Source organism: Callithrix jacchus, chromosome 20 (assembly GCF_049354715.1).
Source record: "Callithrix jacchus isolate 240 chromosome 20, calJac240_pri, whole genome shotgun sequence".
NCBI lineage: Eukaryota > Metazoa > Chordata > Mammalia > Primates > Cebidae > Callithrix > Callithrix jacchus.
In genome coordinates this window covers 13563924-13580207 of record NC_133521.1, presented here as the reverse complement: position 1 = coordinate 13580207, position 16284 = coordinate 13563924, and the positions used below count along the sequence as shown (strand labels likewise).

General features: G+C 49.8%; 1 protein-coding gene across 2 annotated transcripts in view; it reads right to left on the bottom strand.

Moving 5' to 3' along the window:
• The window catches only part of SLC6A2 (solute carrier family 6 member 2), a 49446-nt gene extending 36144 nt beyond the window's left edge, over window positions 1-13302 (bottom strand). Inside the window, exons 1-2 of one of the 2 annotated variants that reach the window (XM_035281993.3) lie at window positions 12751-13302; window positions 1444-1575 (exon numbers count right to left, since the gene is read on the bottom strand). In XM_035281993.3, coding sequence (XP_035137884.1) covers window positions 1444-1575; window positions 12751-13024 — 406 coding nt within the window. In that variant the 5' untranslated portion in view covers window positions 13025-13302. The remainder of the gene's footprint in view (window positions 1-1443; window positions 1576-12750) is intronic. The other variant, XM_078357798.1, reaches the window with a different exon arrangement.
• Window positions 13303-16284: the final 2982 nt, after the last annotated feature.

The following is a 16284-nucleotide window of genomic DNA, read 5'->3' as shown; positions in this document are numbered from 1 at the left end:
CCCACACTAACTCCTTACACTTAAATCCTTGTCTCCAAACTGCTCCTGGGGACACCCATGCAAGCACTCCCTGATAGGAACTTCAACCCTGTGTGCCTTCTGGGTCCTACTCTCAACCACCTGTTCGGGTGCCAGTATCGTGTTCCTCAATGTATCACAAGCTCCGTTAGGGCTAGTTCTATAGTTTTTGTCTAGGTTAGATGTATTGTTTGCCTGCCCAACATCGCTTTTTAAGGAATTAGCCTTAAGCTGTGATTAGCCTGTGAGGTGTGGGTGAGGCTAACCCCCACCCTTCCTCCCTCACGTAATGTATGCCTGGTCAGTCAGAGCACTGCTTCCCCACAGTCACCATTATTGGTTAATAGATGGGCATGTGATTCGTTAAACCAATGAGAATCTTCTCTGGGACCTTTAAGGAGCTATGAATCTGTAAGGGTTTTTGTTTGTTCACTTGTTTGGTTTGGTAAAATTTAAACTTAGTAAAATTTAAGCCTGAAGTTGCTGATGGCCATCTTGAAAGGTATTTGAGAAGAATGTACCTGAGACTGATGCTAACAGGAAAAAAAAAAACAGATCTGAGACCCAAAAAGAGAGAGAGATTTCAGACATTTGGGTACCTGGATCTACCTATACCTGAAGCCAATTTACGGACTTTACTGTAACAGATGTCAATTCTCTTTTATATTGAAGCCAGTTTTACTTGAATTCCTGACAATTACCAACAAAAAAAAGTAGTGCACTTGTCTTATAAGACTCTTGCACCAGCTGTATCTCCCACAGGACTGAGTACACAGGAGGTACTCAGGAGGAGATGCATGCCAGCTGAGAAGAGGCCCATGGGAGTCACACTGGCCCTCACTGCCATCTGAGTCCAGTTCTCCAAACAGTGTTTGGGAGAGAGTAACTCTTCCTCCATGCCCTACTCCCAGCTGTATAGGTGCCAAGAAATAGCAGTTGCTCTGGCTACTTTCTGCAGATGTGTTCTTAGTCCCAAATGCAAGTAGGGACTCTCATCTTATATTTCAGCTGCAATCAACTAGTTGTGGCTATTGTACTAAGGATTTTGAGTCAGCTTTCTGGCTGAGCTCAAAAAGATCCATAATCAACTCCTCATGTCTGCCAAGGGAGCAAAAGGAGAGAGAGAGTAGTGTATGTGCTGGGTACTTCTGACACGTCTGTGCAAATTTCCCATACAGGAAATAGACTCTCTGGTCACTCAACAGGCAGAGCTGGATTGGCACCCAGGTTTCCAGATCTTCTATGCTAATGTTATTCCCAACACACTGAATGCTTTGGAATTGTGGACGCTCTTGACCTTGTTAATACATGTGAGTCCCATATGACAGGTGGTCTACCTCAGATCTCACCACTGGAGTTGATTCCCCAGGGGCAACAGGGAAGCCTTTATGAACAACCATGAACTTCCTCCCACCCCTTCTTTACCTTTGAAGATTGGGCAGATTTTCCATACGGTGGCAGCCCCCTCCCGGTTGTACTGTCCCAGAGCCAGCTCCATGTAGAACAGGGGCATCCCCGCGATGATAAGGAACAGTGTATACGGGATCAGGAAGGCACCTGGAGAACACAGGGGCAGAATGTGACCTGACAGACCCCTTCCTCTCCCAGTCTAGGATCCGTGTCTGCAAGAGCTGCAAAGATCCCAGGCATCTGCTCAGCTGGCTGTTTCCAAAGATGATGCACAGTAGTCAATATTAATCATCATAACAGTAAGAGTAGTTGTGACAATAATAATGATAACCACAATAGCGAGCTTCTACGGTCAGATTAGTAAAATCTAGGTTAAACAAAGCAAAATAGCTTGTTTCTTTCAGGCTTCTCCTAGCCTTTGATACACAAGTGCACACTGTAATGTGCCAGGAGGGGGATCACAGGTGTAGCCTTTATCAGATTTATTTCAACACTGAACTTTTTTTCATAAATCATCACTCTGGGAATGCCAATCTAACCCAAACCCTTCCTTTTACAGGCAAGAAGATTGAGACCAGAAAAAAGAGAGATAGTGCCTAAAGTTACATGATGGAGTTTCTAATTTTGCTGGTATCCATATCATTTAGGTTTGCACATGGCTTTCCCAAACATAATCTCACTGGACTCTTCTTAGAGTTTCACAACAGCCTACAAACATAATAACCAGCCAGGGTCATTATATACCCCCAGGGCAAGCTGAGGGGCAGAGAAGGGAGTTTAATGGCTTCTGTTGGTGCTGCTGGTAGGTGATGGAATGTGAATGCCAGATTTGCCTTTGAGCCTTCCAACCCAGTAGGTCCCCGCTATTACAGGCAGCTTGAAGCAAAGGGGCAGAGGTTCAAGTCTCTGACCAGGGAAGATACCCACCCAGAGCATCACAGAAAATCATGGGGTCCCTGGGCATCAGGTAGCAATTAATTCCTGGAGAATTCCTGGTGGACTTGGACACATCTGAGTTGCAGAGACAATTCTCAGCACACCCTGGCAGCCTGAGGTATGCTTAGTGGGCTCTGACTCTGAGAGGTGACTCACTGGGACACATGCCATATGTGCCCAGCTTGCAGGTCTGCCCAATGCAAAATGCCAGCTCCTTTCCAGACATGGCTGGAAGTAGCCAGGTCAGATCTAAACTCCTCTTACCACTCCGGTCTTTAGCTAAGGTGTCGTAACGCTGGAAACCAAATACTCCCTGACCCACTAACAGCAAGAAAACAGGAAATATTTTAACAGTGGTAATATTAGCAATGTTAACAATGGATACCAGCAGTCACACTTGCTTGTCCCCTTCTGAGCTGTAGGCACTTTGTTCAATCCTCACCACAACTCTAAAATACAAAGATCATTATTATTTCCATTTTACAGATGTGGAAACTAAGGCTCCAAGACAGCAAAGAAATGTGGCAAAGGCACATGGTACCCAGGGTCAAACTCACTCAGGTACTCAGACTGTCAGTCTCCACTTGCTTCTCAGGATGCCTCTCCTAAGGAGGAAGCATGAAGTCTTGGCCACAATGCTGAGAGACCCAGTCCCTTGTAAGTGGGAGATGGATCAGTGGGGTGGGGGACCGGACAGAAATGGGGAATAGGCAAAACTACTGGGAACTAAGCACCTCCAGTGTATCAAGCAGGACCTGGGCAATGGCTCTGTGATCCCACTTATACTACCCAGAAACCCTCTGAGATAGCAACTGCTATACCCATTTTTCAGATGAGGAAATTGAGGCTTGGAGAAATTAAGTGACCTGTCCGAGCTTATGCTGCTGGTAAGTTGTGGATTGAGAATTTGGGTCCAGATCTGCCTAGCTCCAGAGCTCCAGAGCTGTTTCAACATGCCCTACAGATTCCAGAACATTCCAGCCTAGATGAAGGACATGAGTCTGAACAGGATCAGAGAGTGGGCTGTTCTGAAATAGGGGATCTGGGACCAGCCAAGCCCTCTGGTCTATGGGTCATAGGCTGGCCCAGTGCTACAATCCCTGCTCCAGGCTGGATGTCTCTGGAGTGGCCACGTGCCATTTCTCCGCTTTCTCATTTTTTCCTTTCATTCTTTGCCCTTCTCCCTCTCCCACATAGAGAGGGCTGGTTTGCCAGCTGAACCATGTCTAGACACATTGCTGGCAGTAATGGTGGTACTGGTGTGCTGATGTAGATGGAGGTAGGCAGTGGGGTTGGTGGAAGTAAGAAGTGTCATTTGTTGAACACCTATTATATGTCAAGCTGCACACAAGCTTTTACATAATTATTCATTTAAAACCACAGTGAGAAAGAATTACCACTAATCAATTTCATAGATGAGGAAACTGAGGTTTGGAAAGGTTAGGTTGCTTGTCCAACTAGCAAGCATGCAGCTTGGCTTCAAACTTCAAACAAGTCTCAGCCCCACTCTGGCTTGTGAACAACTGCTACTCCCCTTGAGGATCTAGAGCAAGGGCAAGGGACAGTTAGATAGGTGTATTAAACTATTTAATAGGGCTGGGGATCTGGGGGGAGGTGGAGGAAGTGTGGCCAAAGAGAGGCTTCAGGAAGGAGAGGGACTCCGCTGAAACCTAGTCTGTTGAGGACAGGATTCCTCAAACTGAATTCTGGCCACACCCTGGTACATGCAAGAAGTGCCAATCCACAGAATAGTTCCCTTGATACACGTAGCTCAGCTACAGGCTTTCACTGCTGGTGTCATGCACCAAGCCCAAAGAAAACCTTGGTCTATGCTTGGGGAATCTAGATCTGTCCCCATTTCCCCAACACCCCAAGGGCACCCTGACAGCACAGGAGACATGGGGACTCAGGAGAGGGTGAGACTTTAGTCAGGAGACAGGGTTGCTCACACTTTGACACATTTAAAGGTGACAAATCAACAACTGTTAAAGAAAACATGTTCTATTTGCCTTCTTTGACGAAGAGACCCTTGTAATAGTTCTGTTAAATAGTTCAAGGTTGGAATTCTCAGCTCTTGGAGCTCTGGGCTGAACTGTGGAGGTACAGGGGAATTCCTGTTTGCCCTGCCCCTACTTCCTCCCAGCTCAATCTATCCATGTCAGGGCTCTTGCACACAGGTGTTCGAGCTGTGTGCATGGGCTTTGCAGACACCTGCTCCTCTCTTAGTACAGCCCACACACAGAAGAGGGAACACAGCAAGAGGTTCATGTAGACCTAGAAGGGTGCCTGAGGCTGTTTGGGCAGGGAATTCTACCATTTGGATATTGGAGGGTGGCAGAGTATTCGGGTGGGGAGTGTGCTGGGTGAGCAGGCACACTTGGCTCCCAGGAGATGGGAAGTGGGCAGAACTGGGCTCTCTAAAGCATGGAGATAGGGCAGGCCTTCATGCCTGGACCTAAAGATAATTGTGTCCCCCAGCCCTACTATGTGCAGCTATGTGACCTCATCTAAATGTACCTTCTCTGAGCCTTACCTCCCCCTTTGTAAATGGGATAATAATACCTGCATCACTAGTTTGCTGTGATAATTAGAGATGTGGAGATGAAGTGCCAGGCACTTAGTGGGTGCTTTGTAAATGGGACTCATGTCTTGTCAGTATACTGAAGGGCAGATGTGCAGCAGCTCTGTCCACTCGGAACAGTAAGTAAAGGCTCTGCTGTGTGGTAGAGGGTGTCTGGGCCCTTTGCGGAGCATAATATGAACGCTGGCTGGAGGCCACACACAGGACTCTGTGGCAGTGCCTGGGGCTCCTCATGTCCCTGTCCCAAGTAGGGCTGGCTACTCTACCCTTGTATCCAAACAAGAGTGCTGACCTTGGGCAAGTGCAGGACAACGGATGTCCCCTGGCCACAGCCAGCCCCGTTACCTAGAAAGGATGCTTTGCAGTCTGCGTGAAGGATGGCATGAAGGTAGTGGGAGGGTGACGCATGCAGCGGAGAGATTTAGGGAATGGAAGCACCAGCCAGAGAGGGGGCACCGGCCAGAGAGGGGGCACCGGCCAGAGAGGGGAGCTAGGCCATCTCAGCAAACCTTAGCTGACCCTAAAAGAGTTCTGAAATTGAGATAGCCCCTCAGACATTTCCTACTCAGGAAACTCTGTGTTTGGCTCTCTGGACGCTCCTGAACCCTGTCCTCTTGGGCCTTCTATGGGGATGTCATTGGGTAGACATGATTGGACAGAGTATGATGTAATACTAATATGCTGAGTGGGGAAGCCCAGCAAGGCCTGTCTGTTCAGATTCTTCTTAGTCTCTCTGTGCAGCATTCCTTCCCCCAGGGCCTGGGGCAGGACCCCTTCTGAAATGGGGGTTTTATGACTCAGAATTAGAAAGGTGGATCCGAGAATTTCTTTATGGCCAGCTTCAAGAAAGAAAGGCCAGGGAAAATTCCTGTCTTGGGGAGATAAGGGAGCAGATGGAAGGGAGGCAGGAGAAGGTCAGAGAGAGAGAGAGAAGTTCTGTTTTCTGAGGCCTTAAGTACCCCAACGTTACAACAAGGGCTATTGGTATTTTGAGCCAGAAAGAATAGATAGATAGATGATAGATAGATAGATAGATAGATAGATAGATAGATAGATAGATAGATAGACAGATAGACAGTTAGACAGACAGATTGACAGATAGGTATCATAGTAGTACAAAGAGTTATGGTAAGAGCTCAGCTGGAGGGACCCAAGGTGAAGGTGAGGGAGTGCTGTGGTCTGTTTAGCATTGCTATAACAGAATCCCTGAGGCTGGGGAATTTATATGTTTCATGATCTGGCAGCTGGAAAGTTCAAGGTTGGGTAGCTGCATCTGGTGAGGGCCTCTGGCTGCTTCCACTCATAGCAGAAGGTTAAAGAGGAGCAGGGGTGCAGAGATCACATGGCAAGAGGGGAACAAGAAAGTGGGGTGAGAACTCACTAACCCCCCTCTGAAGGACATTAATCCATTCGTAAGGGATCCACTCTCATGACCCAAATACCTCTCACTAGACCCCTCATCTCAACACTCCCACACTGGGGGTCAAACTTCAACAGGAGCTTTAGTGGAGACAAACCAACCATATCTAAACCATAGCAGAAAATGTAATAAAGTGTTCCTCTGAGTTCTGTGAGCCACTCGAGCAAATTAATAAAACCCAAACAGGGGGTTGGAGAACCCTGATTTATAGACAGTGGGTTAGAAATACAGTAAAACAACCTGGGGTTCATGATAGGAACATAAAGTAGGGGGCATTCTTGTGTGACTGAGCCCTCAACTTGTCTTCCTACTTTGACAAAGAGACCCATGTAATAGTTCTGTTATGTAGTTCAAGGTTGGAATTCTCAGCTCTTGGAGCTCTGGGCTGGACTGTGGAGGCATCTATGGACTATCTCCAGGTAGACAGCACCAGAATTGAGTAACAGGCGCTCAGCTGGTGTCTGCCGCAGACTTGATTGCTTGCTTGGATTACAGGGAGAAACCCCCAAACATTTGGTCACAGATGTCTTCTGTGTTGATTGTCGTTGTTGAGTGAAAGACCTGGAACCAGCCCCACTGAGGGAACACACCCACTCCCCTGATGGATTAAATCCAGCCGCTCTAAGTAGAAAAATGGGGGTGAAATTCAGGGAAAGTGGCGTGGGGCTACCCCTCTTGATGTGGCAGTTCTCCCTCTGCTGGTCACTTCGGAGTATCTGGACTTGATTTTTTCCTAATAAAGCTGTGGCTTTAGTAAAATCTCTGTGAAGATTCTGGTTTCCATTTCCTCTATCCTGGTCTCTTTAAGAGAAACACATCAGAGGGTGTTTGGGTTGCCCAGAACTACATCACAGAAAGAAATATGACCCACAAATAACAGAGCTGAACCTCATCTCCCTCATTTGGGATGAATACCTCCAATATTGGAACTGGAAATGAACAACTTTCAGGAGATCCGCAGCAGACGATGAGCCCCCTTGAAGGCAAGGATTTTCCTTTGCTCATCTCCATATTCCTGGCAGGTGATAGGCACTTAGTAAACGTTTTCTTGGCTAAATAATGGATCTTGGCAGTGACTCACATGAAGGATGCAGCTAATGAAAGCCCCGGGGCCTTTCTCCACTTGTGCTGTGGCCTAATCCTTACTTAGGCAGTTGGGTTTGGGACTGCAGGGCAGGATGTAACATTTATCCCTATTAAATCCCAATCTTGTCAGGAACAGCCCCTTCAGATCCTTTTGACAAGCTTGGAGTAACTAGCCAAACCATGCCAGTGACCTCAGATCAGGGTCCCAGATGAGCACCACGTTCCTGCCAAGGGGTGTACAGACTTGTCAGCGGAGTGCCACCCAGCTGGCTGGCTCATTGTACATCTGAGCTGACAATCAGTGTCTAGTTTGGCAAGCCCGGGGTGTAGATGGCCCCCTGCAGCCAGGCCAGATGTAAGAGCACTGAGTTTGGAAACTCCCGACCTCTCTAGCAGCCACTACTTCATACTTGGTTTTAAGGGCCCCAGATATTTTGGCCAGGAGGGCTCCCAAAGGGCTGGGGGTCCCTGAGACTCTGAGCTTCCTCGGCGAGAGAGGAGTCCGCTGGAGGCCCAGAACCACAGAATGTCATAGGACCCCAAGCAGGAATTCTAATCCCCATTTGCCAGGTGAGGAATCTATGGTGAGACAAGGTCAGGCTGTCAGGAGTTGGAGCAAAGCCCCACCCTGATTCCTGAGTCTTTCTATCATGCTTGGGTCCCAGACCCAAGTGGGACTACCTTCCAGCCCTATTTCCTTTCATCAATTTCATCTCAGGATGAATTCTGTTCCTTTCAAAATCAGGATCCTGACCCATTCCTAAGGCTAGGTGCATTCGATAGCATTGAACCATAAGAAAATACTAATAATGACTACATTATTAGTATTGGAGCCCCTATTATGTGACATTATTTTCAGGAGTTTACATATATTGTCTCTGATGCTGTCTCACCCTGCAGAAAGGTGCTGTGTTTATTCTCCTCTGCTGTGTAAGGAAACCGAAGCTCAGATCAGCAAAGAGGAGTGATTTGTCTACTATTACCTTTCTAGCAAATGTTAGACTCAGACCCTGAACCTAAAGACCATATTTCTCTACAATGCACAGACCCAAGCTGTCCTCAGGACAGGACTCAAACAGAAGCAGCCATGTGGAAAGGATAATTCACAGTGGCCACTTCCCGGGAAGAAAGGCAGACATGAGCACCTAGTCAATCTTCCCGTTCTTCCCCAAGGACCAGCACAGACCAGGATCACAGGTGCAAAGGGAAAATCTAGAATCACCACCTGGTTCTGCCTCCTCATGGAGACCAGCTGTTTGAGAAGGTTCTGAACAAAGCCCTGGAATTTCTGAGAGTGGCTTTCCCCTCCCAAAGCCTCCCTCAGCCTGGGCATCCCAGCAGCTGGCCATGGGGAAGATGTTCAGACAGGTTGATCTTTTCCAGTAATTCATTCAGAAGATGTTAGCCGGAGGCCTAAACTATTGGCACCTTCATCACTCAAAACATCCTCTAGTCTGGGCCAGCATGAACAGTCGGAATTGCAGAGATTGCAGGGTTAATACTGGCACCAGCAGAGCACACTGGGGGCTGTTACATAACAGGCAAGGTGATCCTGGCTTCAGTGTAACCCTGAGTTAGGGCACTGGAAAGGAATAAATCTGTGGTGTCATCCAAGCTCATGTTCATCTATAGCTGGGAACTTGAGGCTCAGAGAGGGACTGTACTATGCCTTAGGTCACACAGAGAGAGACGGAGCTCGGATTCAAACTCCAGTCTTCTGGCTGCTTCTGCAATTGCAGGAGACCCACCCTCCTGACCACTTGCTCACCTCTGGGGCTAATTTTGGAATTACTGGCTGAGAACTGATCCACAAAAAGAGAAGCCAGGACGCCTCAACAGAATGAAACCCCAGAGGGTGCTAGCTCAGCATGTCTGAAGGGATCTCATACTCTGAGATGGGGGTGCTGCACTGCTCCCCCACACCAACTGTGACCATCCTAACAGAAATGGAAATTCACTGGTATAATATCCCCACCCCTTAGCCAAGGCCTCTGCAGCCTGGCCCCAACTTGCCCCTCCACTCTTATCTATCCCGGCTTGCCCTGCAGCCAGCCTGCACTCCTGTTCTCTCAGATAATTCTCTGTACATTCCTGCCCCAGGTGCACAGCTGGAGACCTCCTCCCTTCTCACCACTTGTCTCCGCCCTCCCCATCCAGAGGTTCAAACACAGCCCACCTCCTCCCAGCCCTTCCTAAGCAGCCCTTCCTCAGGCCTTTAGAGCAACAGTCTAAAGCCCTTGTCTCTCCATCCATTTCATACATCATTATAATGACATTAACAGAAATCAGCAGTCACCTCTCCTAAGGCCACACTCCATGCCAGGCTCTGCACCAGTTATTACATTTGGTCCCCACAGCAATGCTCTGAGTCAAACACCATTCTTTCCATTTGACAGGTAAGGAAACTGAGGCTTGGAGACCTGCCAGAGCCAAACAGCTAGAAACTGGAACTCAGGACTCCACAGCTAAGACCTCTAATGAATAGGCTGCCAGGGCCCCACCGTGTGTGTGGCTTCACTTTTTTAGTCACCATGGAGTGTTTCTGGTGTTTCAGAATAGGGTTGGAGGTCTCCGAAGGCTTGAACCATTTCATTTACTTATTCAACAGCAGTTTGTGGGCACTTTCTGCCATAGTCCTGGGATCTAGACCTTAGGTTGGGCATTAGAAATACAGGGATAAAAAGCCACAGTCTCTGCTCTCATGGTGCCCCTTCCTGTTTGGGATACAGACCCACAAAGAGACAAACCACCTATCAACTTGGGATGAGCTGTGTTTTGAGTGAGCAAGCCTGGGAGGAGGAGCTTTCAGCCAACTTCACCTAAAGATTGGAACCTGTGAGAAGTGTGGTCGTTTTGTGTCCTACGAACCTGGTATAGTACCTTCTATACAACAGGTGCTTTTTATCTGCATCGCTGGCAATGGCTAAATGAGCACACATTGTCAGTGAAAGCCCTGGAATATCCATCTAGCTGACTTGTCAAATTGGCCATCTGGATGCTTTCAGTTTCAACAAACGCATAGAGCAGAGGGAAGAACATGCAACACCGCAACAAAGATGCAGGTGATTAAAGCTCCTGGCAGGCAGAAGTGGTGGCTCATGCCTCTTGGTGACTGTGACCCCTGCAGGGCCTAGCACTGTGCCTCATACCAAGAAGAACCAGACAAATATTGCTGATTAATGACAGAGCCTTCCACTGTCTAGAGACAAGCAGTCTGGGGCGGTCACTGAGGACAGGCAAGATGGCGTGTCCTAAGGTCTCTCATTCATCATCTCCCTGCCTGTTAAAAAATATAGAGACTCTGAATTTTCTCCCTGGGTCCAAAGAGCCATGCTCAAACCTGCCCAGGAACCCTTGAGAGGCTACAGCTGCCAAATGTGGGAGAGTTTCACCTCTGGATTAGCTTCTCCTTTTCTCACCTTTCTCTGCCCATGACTATCCCAGGGCCAGACACAAACACTGAGCCTGCAGAGTCACAAGTTGTTCCCCCAGGGATCAGGCCCTCGACTTCAGATGCCCCTGAAGCTCAGGACTGCTGTCCCAGCTATCAGATCTCAGACTATCTGACAGTGAGACCCATCTATGTCAACTCCAACCTTGGGTTAACTTACTTGTAGAAAGAGCTAACTGCTTTCTTACTCGACATCCTCTGCTCAGAGCCACCTGTGCTCTATGGTGATCTCACTCCCCCTGCCCTTTTTTTTTGAGACAGAGTCTTGCTCTGTCACCCATGGACTAGGCTGGAGTGCAGTGGCATGATCTCGGCTCACTGCAACCTCCACATCCCAGGTTCAAGTGATTCTCCTGTCTCAGCCTCCTGAGTAGCTAAAATTATAGGCATGTGCCACTATGCCCAGCTAAGTTTTTGTATTTTTAGTAGGGATGAGGTCTCACCATGTTGCCAAGGCTGGTCTCAAACTCCTGAGCTCAGACAATCTGCCCACCTTTGCCTCCCAAAGTGCTAGAATTACAGGCATGAGCCACCATGCCTGGCCCCACTCCTTTTTTGCAAATACCAAGTATTGCCCATCCCAAAGCAAGTGCCCAGAGTACACATCGAAGCAAAGAGCCATGAGTCCTAAAGCCTGTGAACAGGTCCAAATTTCCCTCTACCCAGCTCCAAATTCTTGCCCTTCCTTCTTCTGACCTCCCTCAAGTCCAGAGTCACAGCTACTGCCAGGCAGTATGGCCCAGTGAATAGAGAGAGGCTTTCAGAGCTGGGCCCTCTTCTTCAATTTCTTCCTCTGGAAGGTCTATTTTCCCAGGCTCTTTGTAGGGTGCCTCTGAGCTCATCCCAGCAAAAGTGGCAGGATTGGGCACCCCAGGAGAAAAGCCCCTCAGGAAGGAGCTAGGGCTTGGGGTTCAGCACCCTGACCCGCCGCAGGCCACTTCCCTAGCCCAGAGTACTGTTATTCTTCTTTGATTGACTGTAGGCAACCTCTAGGCTCTCGTTCTCAGGCAGATGGGCAATTGAACCACCCAGCAGAAGGGGGAGTGTGCTTGTTACACTGGAGTCTTCTCCAGACCCCTCTCCCATTCCTCGCTACAATGTGGCTAGAACTTGAGGAGGTAGGGATTTTGCACCAATCATCTAGGCCTCCTACCTTGGGGACCAGGCCAGTTCTTGGCACCTACTGGCCTGATTCCACCTGGGCTGTGCTCGCTGAACCCTTCAGCGAAACAACTAACAACCTGAGAGTAGGCATTCTTTCTGATACTGACTTCTCCTTGTGTGTTTCTATTCCCAAGACCACAGGGCCTCCCCAGGTGCCTTCAGAGAACCAAAGTCTTCCCACCAGTCCTGGCCCAGAGGTTTCCTGCCCCCAGGCTCAGAGTGCTAGATTTAAGGTCACTGTGGGCCTGGTTGTCACATCCCACTCACTTCTGGTGTCCCTTCGAGAGCTCTTGGAGCCTCCACTTCCCTTCCAGCAGACCAAAAGGTCAGGCTCCCCTTCACAACCTGGCACCCTAGATTCTGTTTTTCCATCCATGCGCCTATCATAACCTTAGGGTCATGCCTGTATTTCACTTTTCCACTGCTTTGCTCCAAGCGGCCGCAATCCTGATACTTATGCTGGGATGAGCTCAGAGGTACCCTTCAAAGATCCCAGTAAAATGATCTTCCGTAGGACTCCAATCCTTTTTTTCCCCGTTTGCCGTGTCCAGTCCCCTTTCTGTGCCCCAGATTTGCCCCTGTGTCTCCTGGCTTCCCCTCCGTGTGTACCCCACCTCCTGTCCCAGTCACCGCTGCAGACAGAGGGCCTCCCAAATTCAAACCCCCAGGGGAACCCACGCTCACCGCCGCCGTTCTTGTAGCAGAGGTAGGGGAAGCGCCACACGTTGGCCAGGTCCACCGCGAAGCCGACTACCGACAGTAGGAAGTCGATCTTCTTGCCCCAGGTCTCCCGGGGCTGCGCGTCGCCGTCGCGGGGCGCCAGCAGGCACTGGACGCCGTTGCGCTCCTTCACCACCAGCAGATCCGCAGGTTTGCGCTCCCGAAGGGGCTGCTCCGGCCCCGCGTCCGCCCCGCTGTTCTCGGGCTGCACCTGCGGGTTCATCCGCGCCAGAAGCATGGGTGCGGCTGGAGAGAGGAGCTTTAGCGGTCCTGGGGGCACGCCGAGGCGCTGCTTGGATAAAGGGAAAAGAGATAGTTACCGGGCAGTTTCTCCCTACTTGGGACTTCCGAGACCACCTGGGAGCTCTGTGGACACTGGGATCAGCGCGTGCTGAGCGGACGCGGGGTTCCCAGGAAAAGGCGCGCGCGTCTGTTGGAAAAATTTGGAAACAGAGGTCGTGACACGCCGGAACTCAAGAATTGGAGACCGCTTCTGAGAGCCCTGTGGGTGTGTCTGAAAACTTCGCAGCACTTTTCCTCGTCCATCCACTCTTTCCTGCCCCAAAGGGCTGGGTTTGAACTCACCGAGCCTGGGGCAGTGTGCTGGCCCCTCCCCAGCTGGGGCCGCCCCACTTCAACAGCCCCGGGAGCCTTCCCGGACACTTAACGCCACTGAACTACAAACTTGCTGGCCCTCTGCTCGCTCGCCTCGCCCCGGGCCTCCCCGGCACACCTAGCCAGGTCCTGCGCTCAGGGCGCACTCACTTGTCCGGCGGCGAGAGGATCCCTGGTGCCGGGCGCCCTGCCTGCCCCCGACCGGCGGCGCCTCGGCTGGCTCTGGGGCGCGGGCTGGGGCTGGGCTCCGCCGCGTGGCGCTCAGGCTAGTCTGGGGAAGCGCTGGAGGCGCGGAGCGGCCGGCGGGGCGCGGGCTGACTGGTTCTGGCCAAGCCTGGCGGGGGCCGGGCTGGTAATGTAGCCTGCGCCCCAGGTAACGAGCCGATTGCATTAACCCAGCGCCCGGCCCGCTCCGTCTGGAGCCTGTTAGCGCTAATGGAGACTGACAGCGCGGCCGGGGATGGGCAGGGGAGGGAGTGTGGCGCGAGCTCCTAGGGATCTGGGGGACCCGGGCGCGCACTCCCTTTCGATTCTGCGCCGGGCACCGCATGCCGCTCCCAAGGGCACCAGGCTCTGATCTTCCACCACCGGGAGCGAGTGACAGACTCTCCAGAACTGGGTCTGCGTCGCGTCAGAGAGGAGGCCAAAACAGGACTGAAGAAGCGGTGACCAGTGCAGCACCAGCTCTGTCGTCCGCAGCAGGCCGCTTAAACCACCTGGCCAGAGCTTCTTCATCAAGGAAATGGGAATGTGCAGCTCAGGGCCCCGTATTGCAAATAGGCGGCCAGCGGGCTGCTGGGCAGTTTTGTCTGAGCCGAATAGCATGTTGACAGGTCACAGCCCAGCACTTACTCCTGCATCTCTGTTATTTATGGGCAGAGTAGCAGGGCATTTGAGTCTGTGACGCGTGTTCTATGAGGCTGAGAACTACTATTCATTCATTCATTCATTCATTTATTCATTAATTAACCCTTCACGCATTTGTTCTTCCATATGCCTGCTATGTGCCAGGGCCCTTGGGTTACACTGGTGCAGCACAACTGGGAGATTGCTGACCTCGTCAAGTTTACTTCTGCCGGCTGAGACAGAGGAAATGGGAAGCACAATAAATACACGCGTTATATGATGGGGAGAGGGAATGGGAGGACAGTGGGGCTGCGGTTTGCTTAAGGGGTCAGGGAATTTGAGACAGTAACAATTAAACAAGTAAAGAAGTGAGCCATTTGGACCTGATAGTCGTTTCCTCATTCATTCATTCATTCATAATCCGTTTAGCAGATGCTGATCACCTGCTGTGTGTTGAACAGTGCTGGCTAGAGAGGAGATAGTCCCTACCTTCAAGGAGCTCCCAGGCCAGCGTGCAAAGAGTCTATCACAACCCAGTGTGGTTAGGACAGGTTGTGACCCACTTGCTGTTTTCTCTGCCTGAGATGTTCAGGTCTCAGTTCAGAGATCCCTTCCAACCACTTACATTGAAAACACACCCTGACTCTCTGTCCTATCACTCTATTTATTCCTTTGTTACATCACTATCCGAATTTGTTCTAGTTGTTTAATTTTATGTCCTCCTCCCTCTTGGGTGGTATGTGAGCCCCATGAGCACAGGAACTTTGTCTGTTGTCTGTCTTTTACAACACATGTTCTGGCACCTGAAACATACTAGAGCATCAACCAGAATGTGAAGTGAATGAATGAATGAATAAATGAATGAATGGTGGTGTGTGGAGATGTTTAGAACATTTGCACCAGAGGAACCATCATGACAAATGCCCTCTGGGCAGGATGTAGAGGGGAGAGGAAGGGAAATCTAGAGGGGTGGTGAGTTTCCCTGCCTTCTGGGGGCTGATGACAGAAGGCAGAAGGTGAGGGAAAAGATTGAGCAGAGATTTTAGGACAAGAGCCCAGAACTGTAGGTTTCCACACATGAAGGGTGTTTATCTCCTTTGATCTATTGGACCATCATGACAAGCCTGTAAGGAAAGCAGGAAGAGAATCATCTTTCCATGTATCAGGTCAGGAAACTGTGGCTCTGTGGGCCAAAGGGACCTGTCCAAGGTCCCACAGATTGGAAGTCACAGAGTGGAAATGAGAACCCAGGTCTCCTGGCTTCCGGCTTCTGCCCCTCCACCAAGTCATAGTAGAGACACTCAGAATCTCTCTAGTAGTCATTGTCCCCTCCCCTCCTCTACCCCACACCCCATCCAACTAGTTTTCAAGTGATGAGAATCTCACCTCTGAAACATCCTGCAAAGCCATAATGGAGGACCCCCATCACCCCTCACTGCAGCAGCCTCTGAGCTGGTCACCCCATGTGCAGTATTTTTCTAGCTGGCAGAGCTCTTCCTAGAACTCAAGTGTGACCACCTCAGTCCTCTACCTGAAACTCCTCTGAGACACACAAACACATAAATACAATTTAATCAACTCTGGATCTGTGGTAGTTTTATTTTCTTCTCTGTGTGTGCTAACTTTTCCACAATGAACATTTGATACTTAAGCAATCAGAAAAAGATAACCCACAATTTAAAAAAATACTCCAACCTTTCCAAGATAATGTCTAAGTACTTTGAAGACTACAGGCAAGACTCTAGCTATTTAGCCACATCTCCTTCTATTCTAATTCTCTCCTCATTTCTCCTACAAATCCCTTTTCACCTCCAAAATATGCTTTATTCTCTAGCAACATGGGAGATACTTAGTGGTTCCCTGAATACCTTGTGCTTTTTTACCCTTCTGGATTTTTGAATATCCTGTTTCCATTATTCTTTTTTTCTATCTGGAGAGCTCCTATCCATCCTCTGAAACCTCCAGTCACCTTCACTGTGAAGCTTTCCCTGATAACCACTTCCTACACCAGAGTCAAACTCTTTTTTTATACTGCTG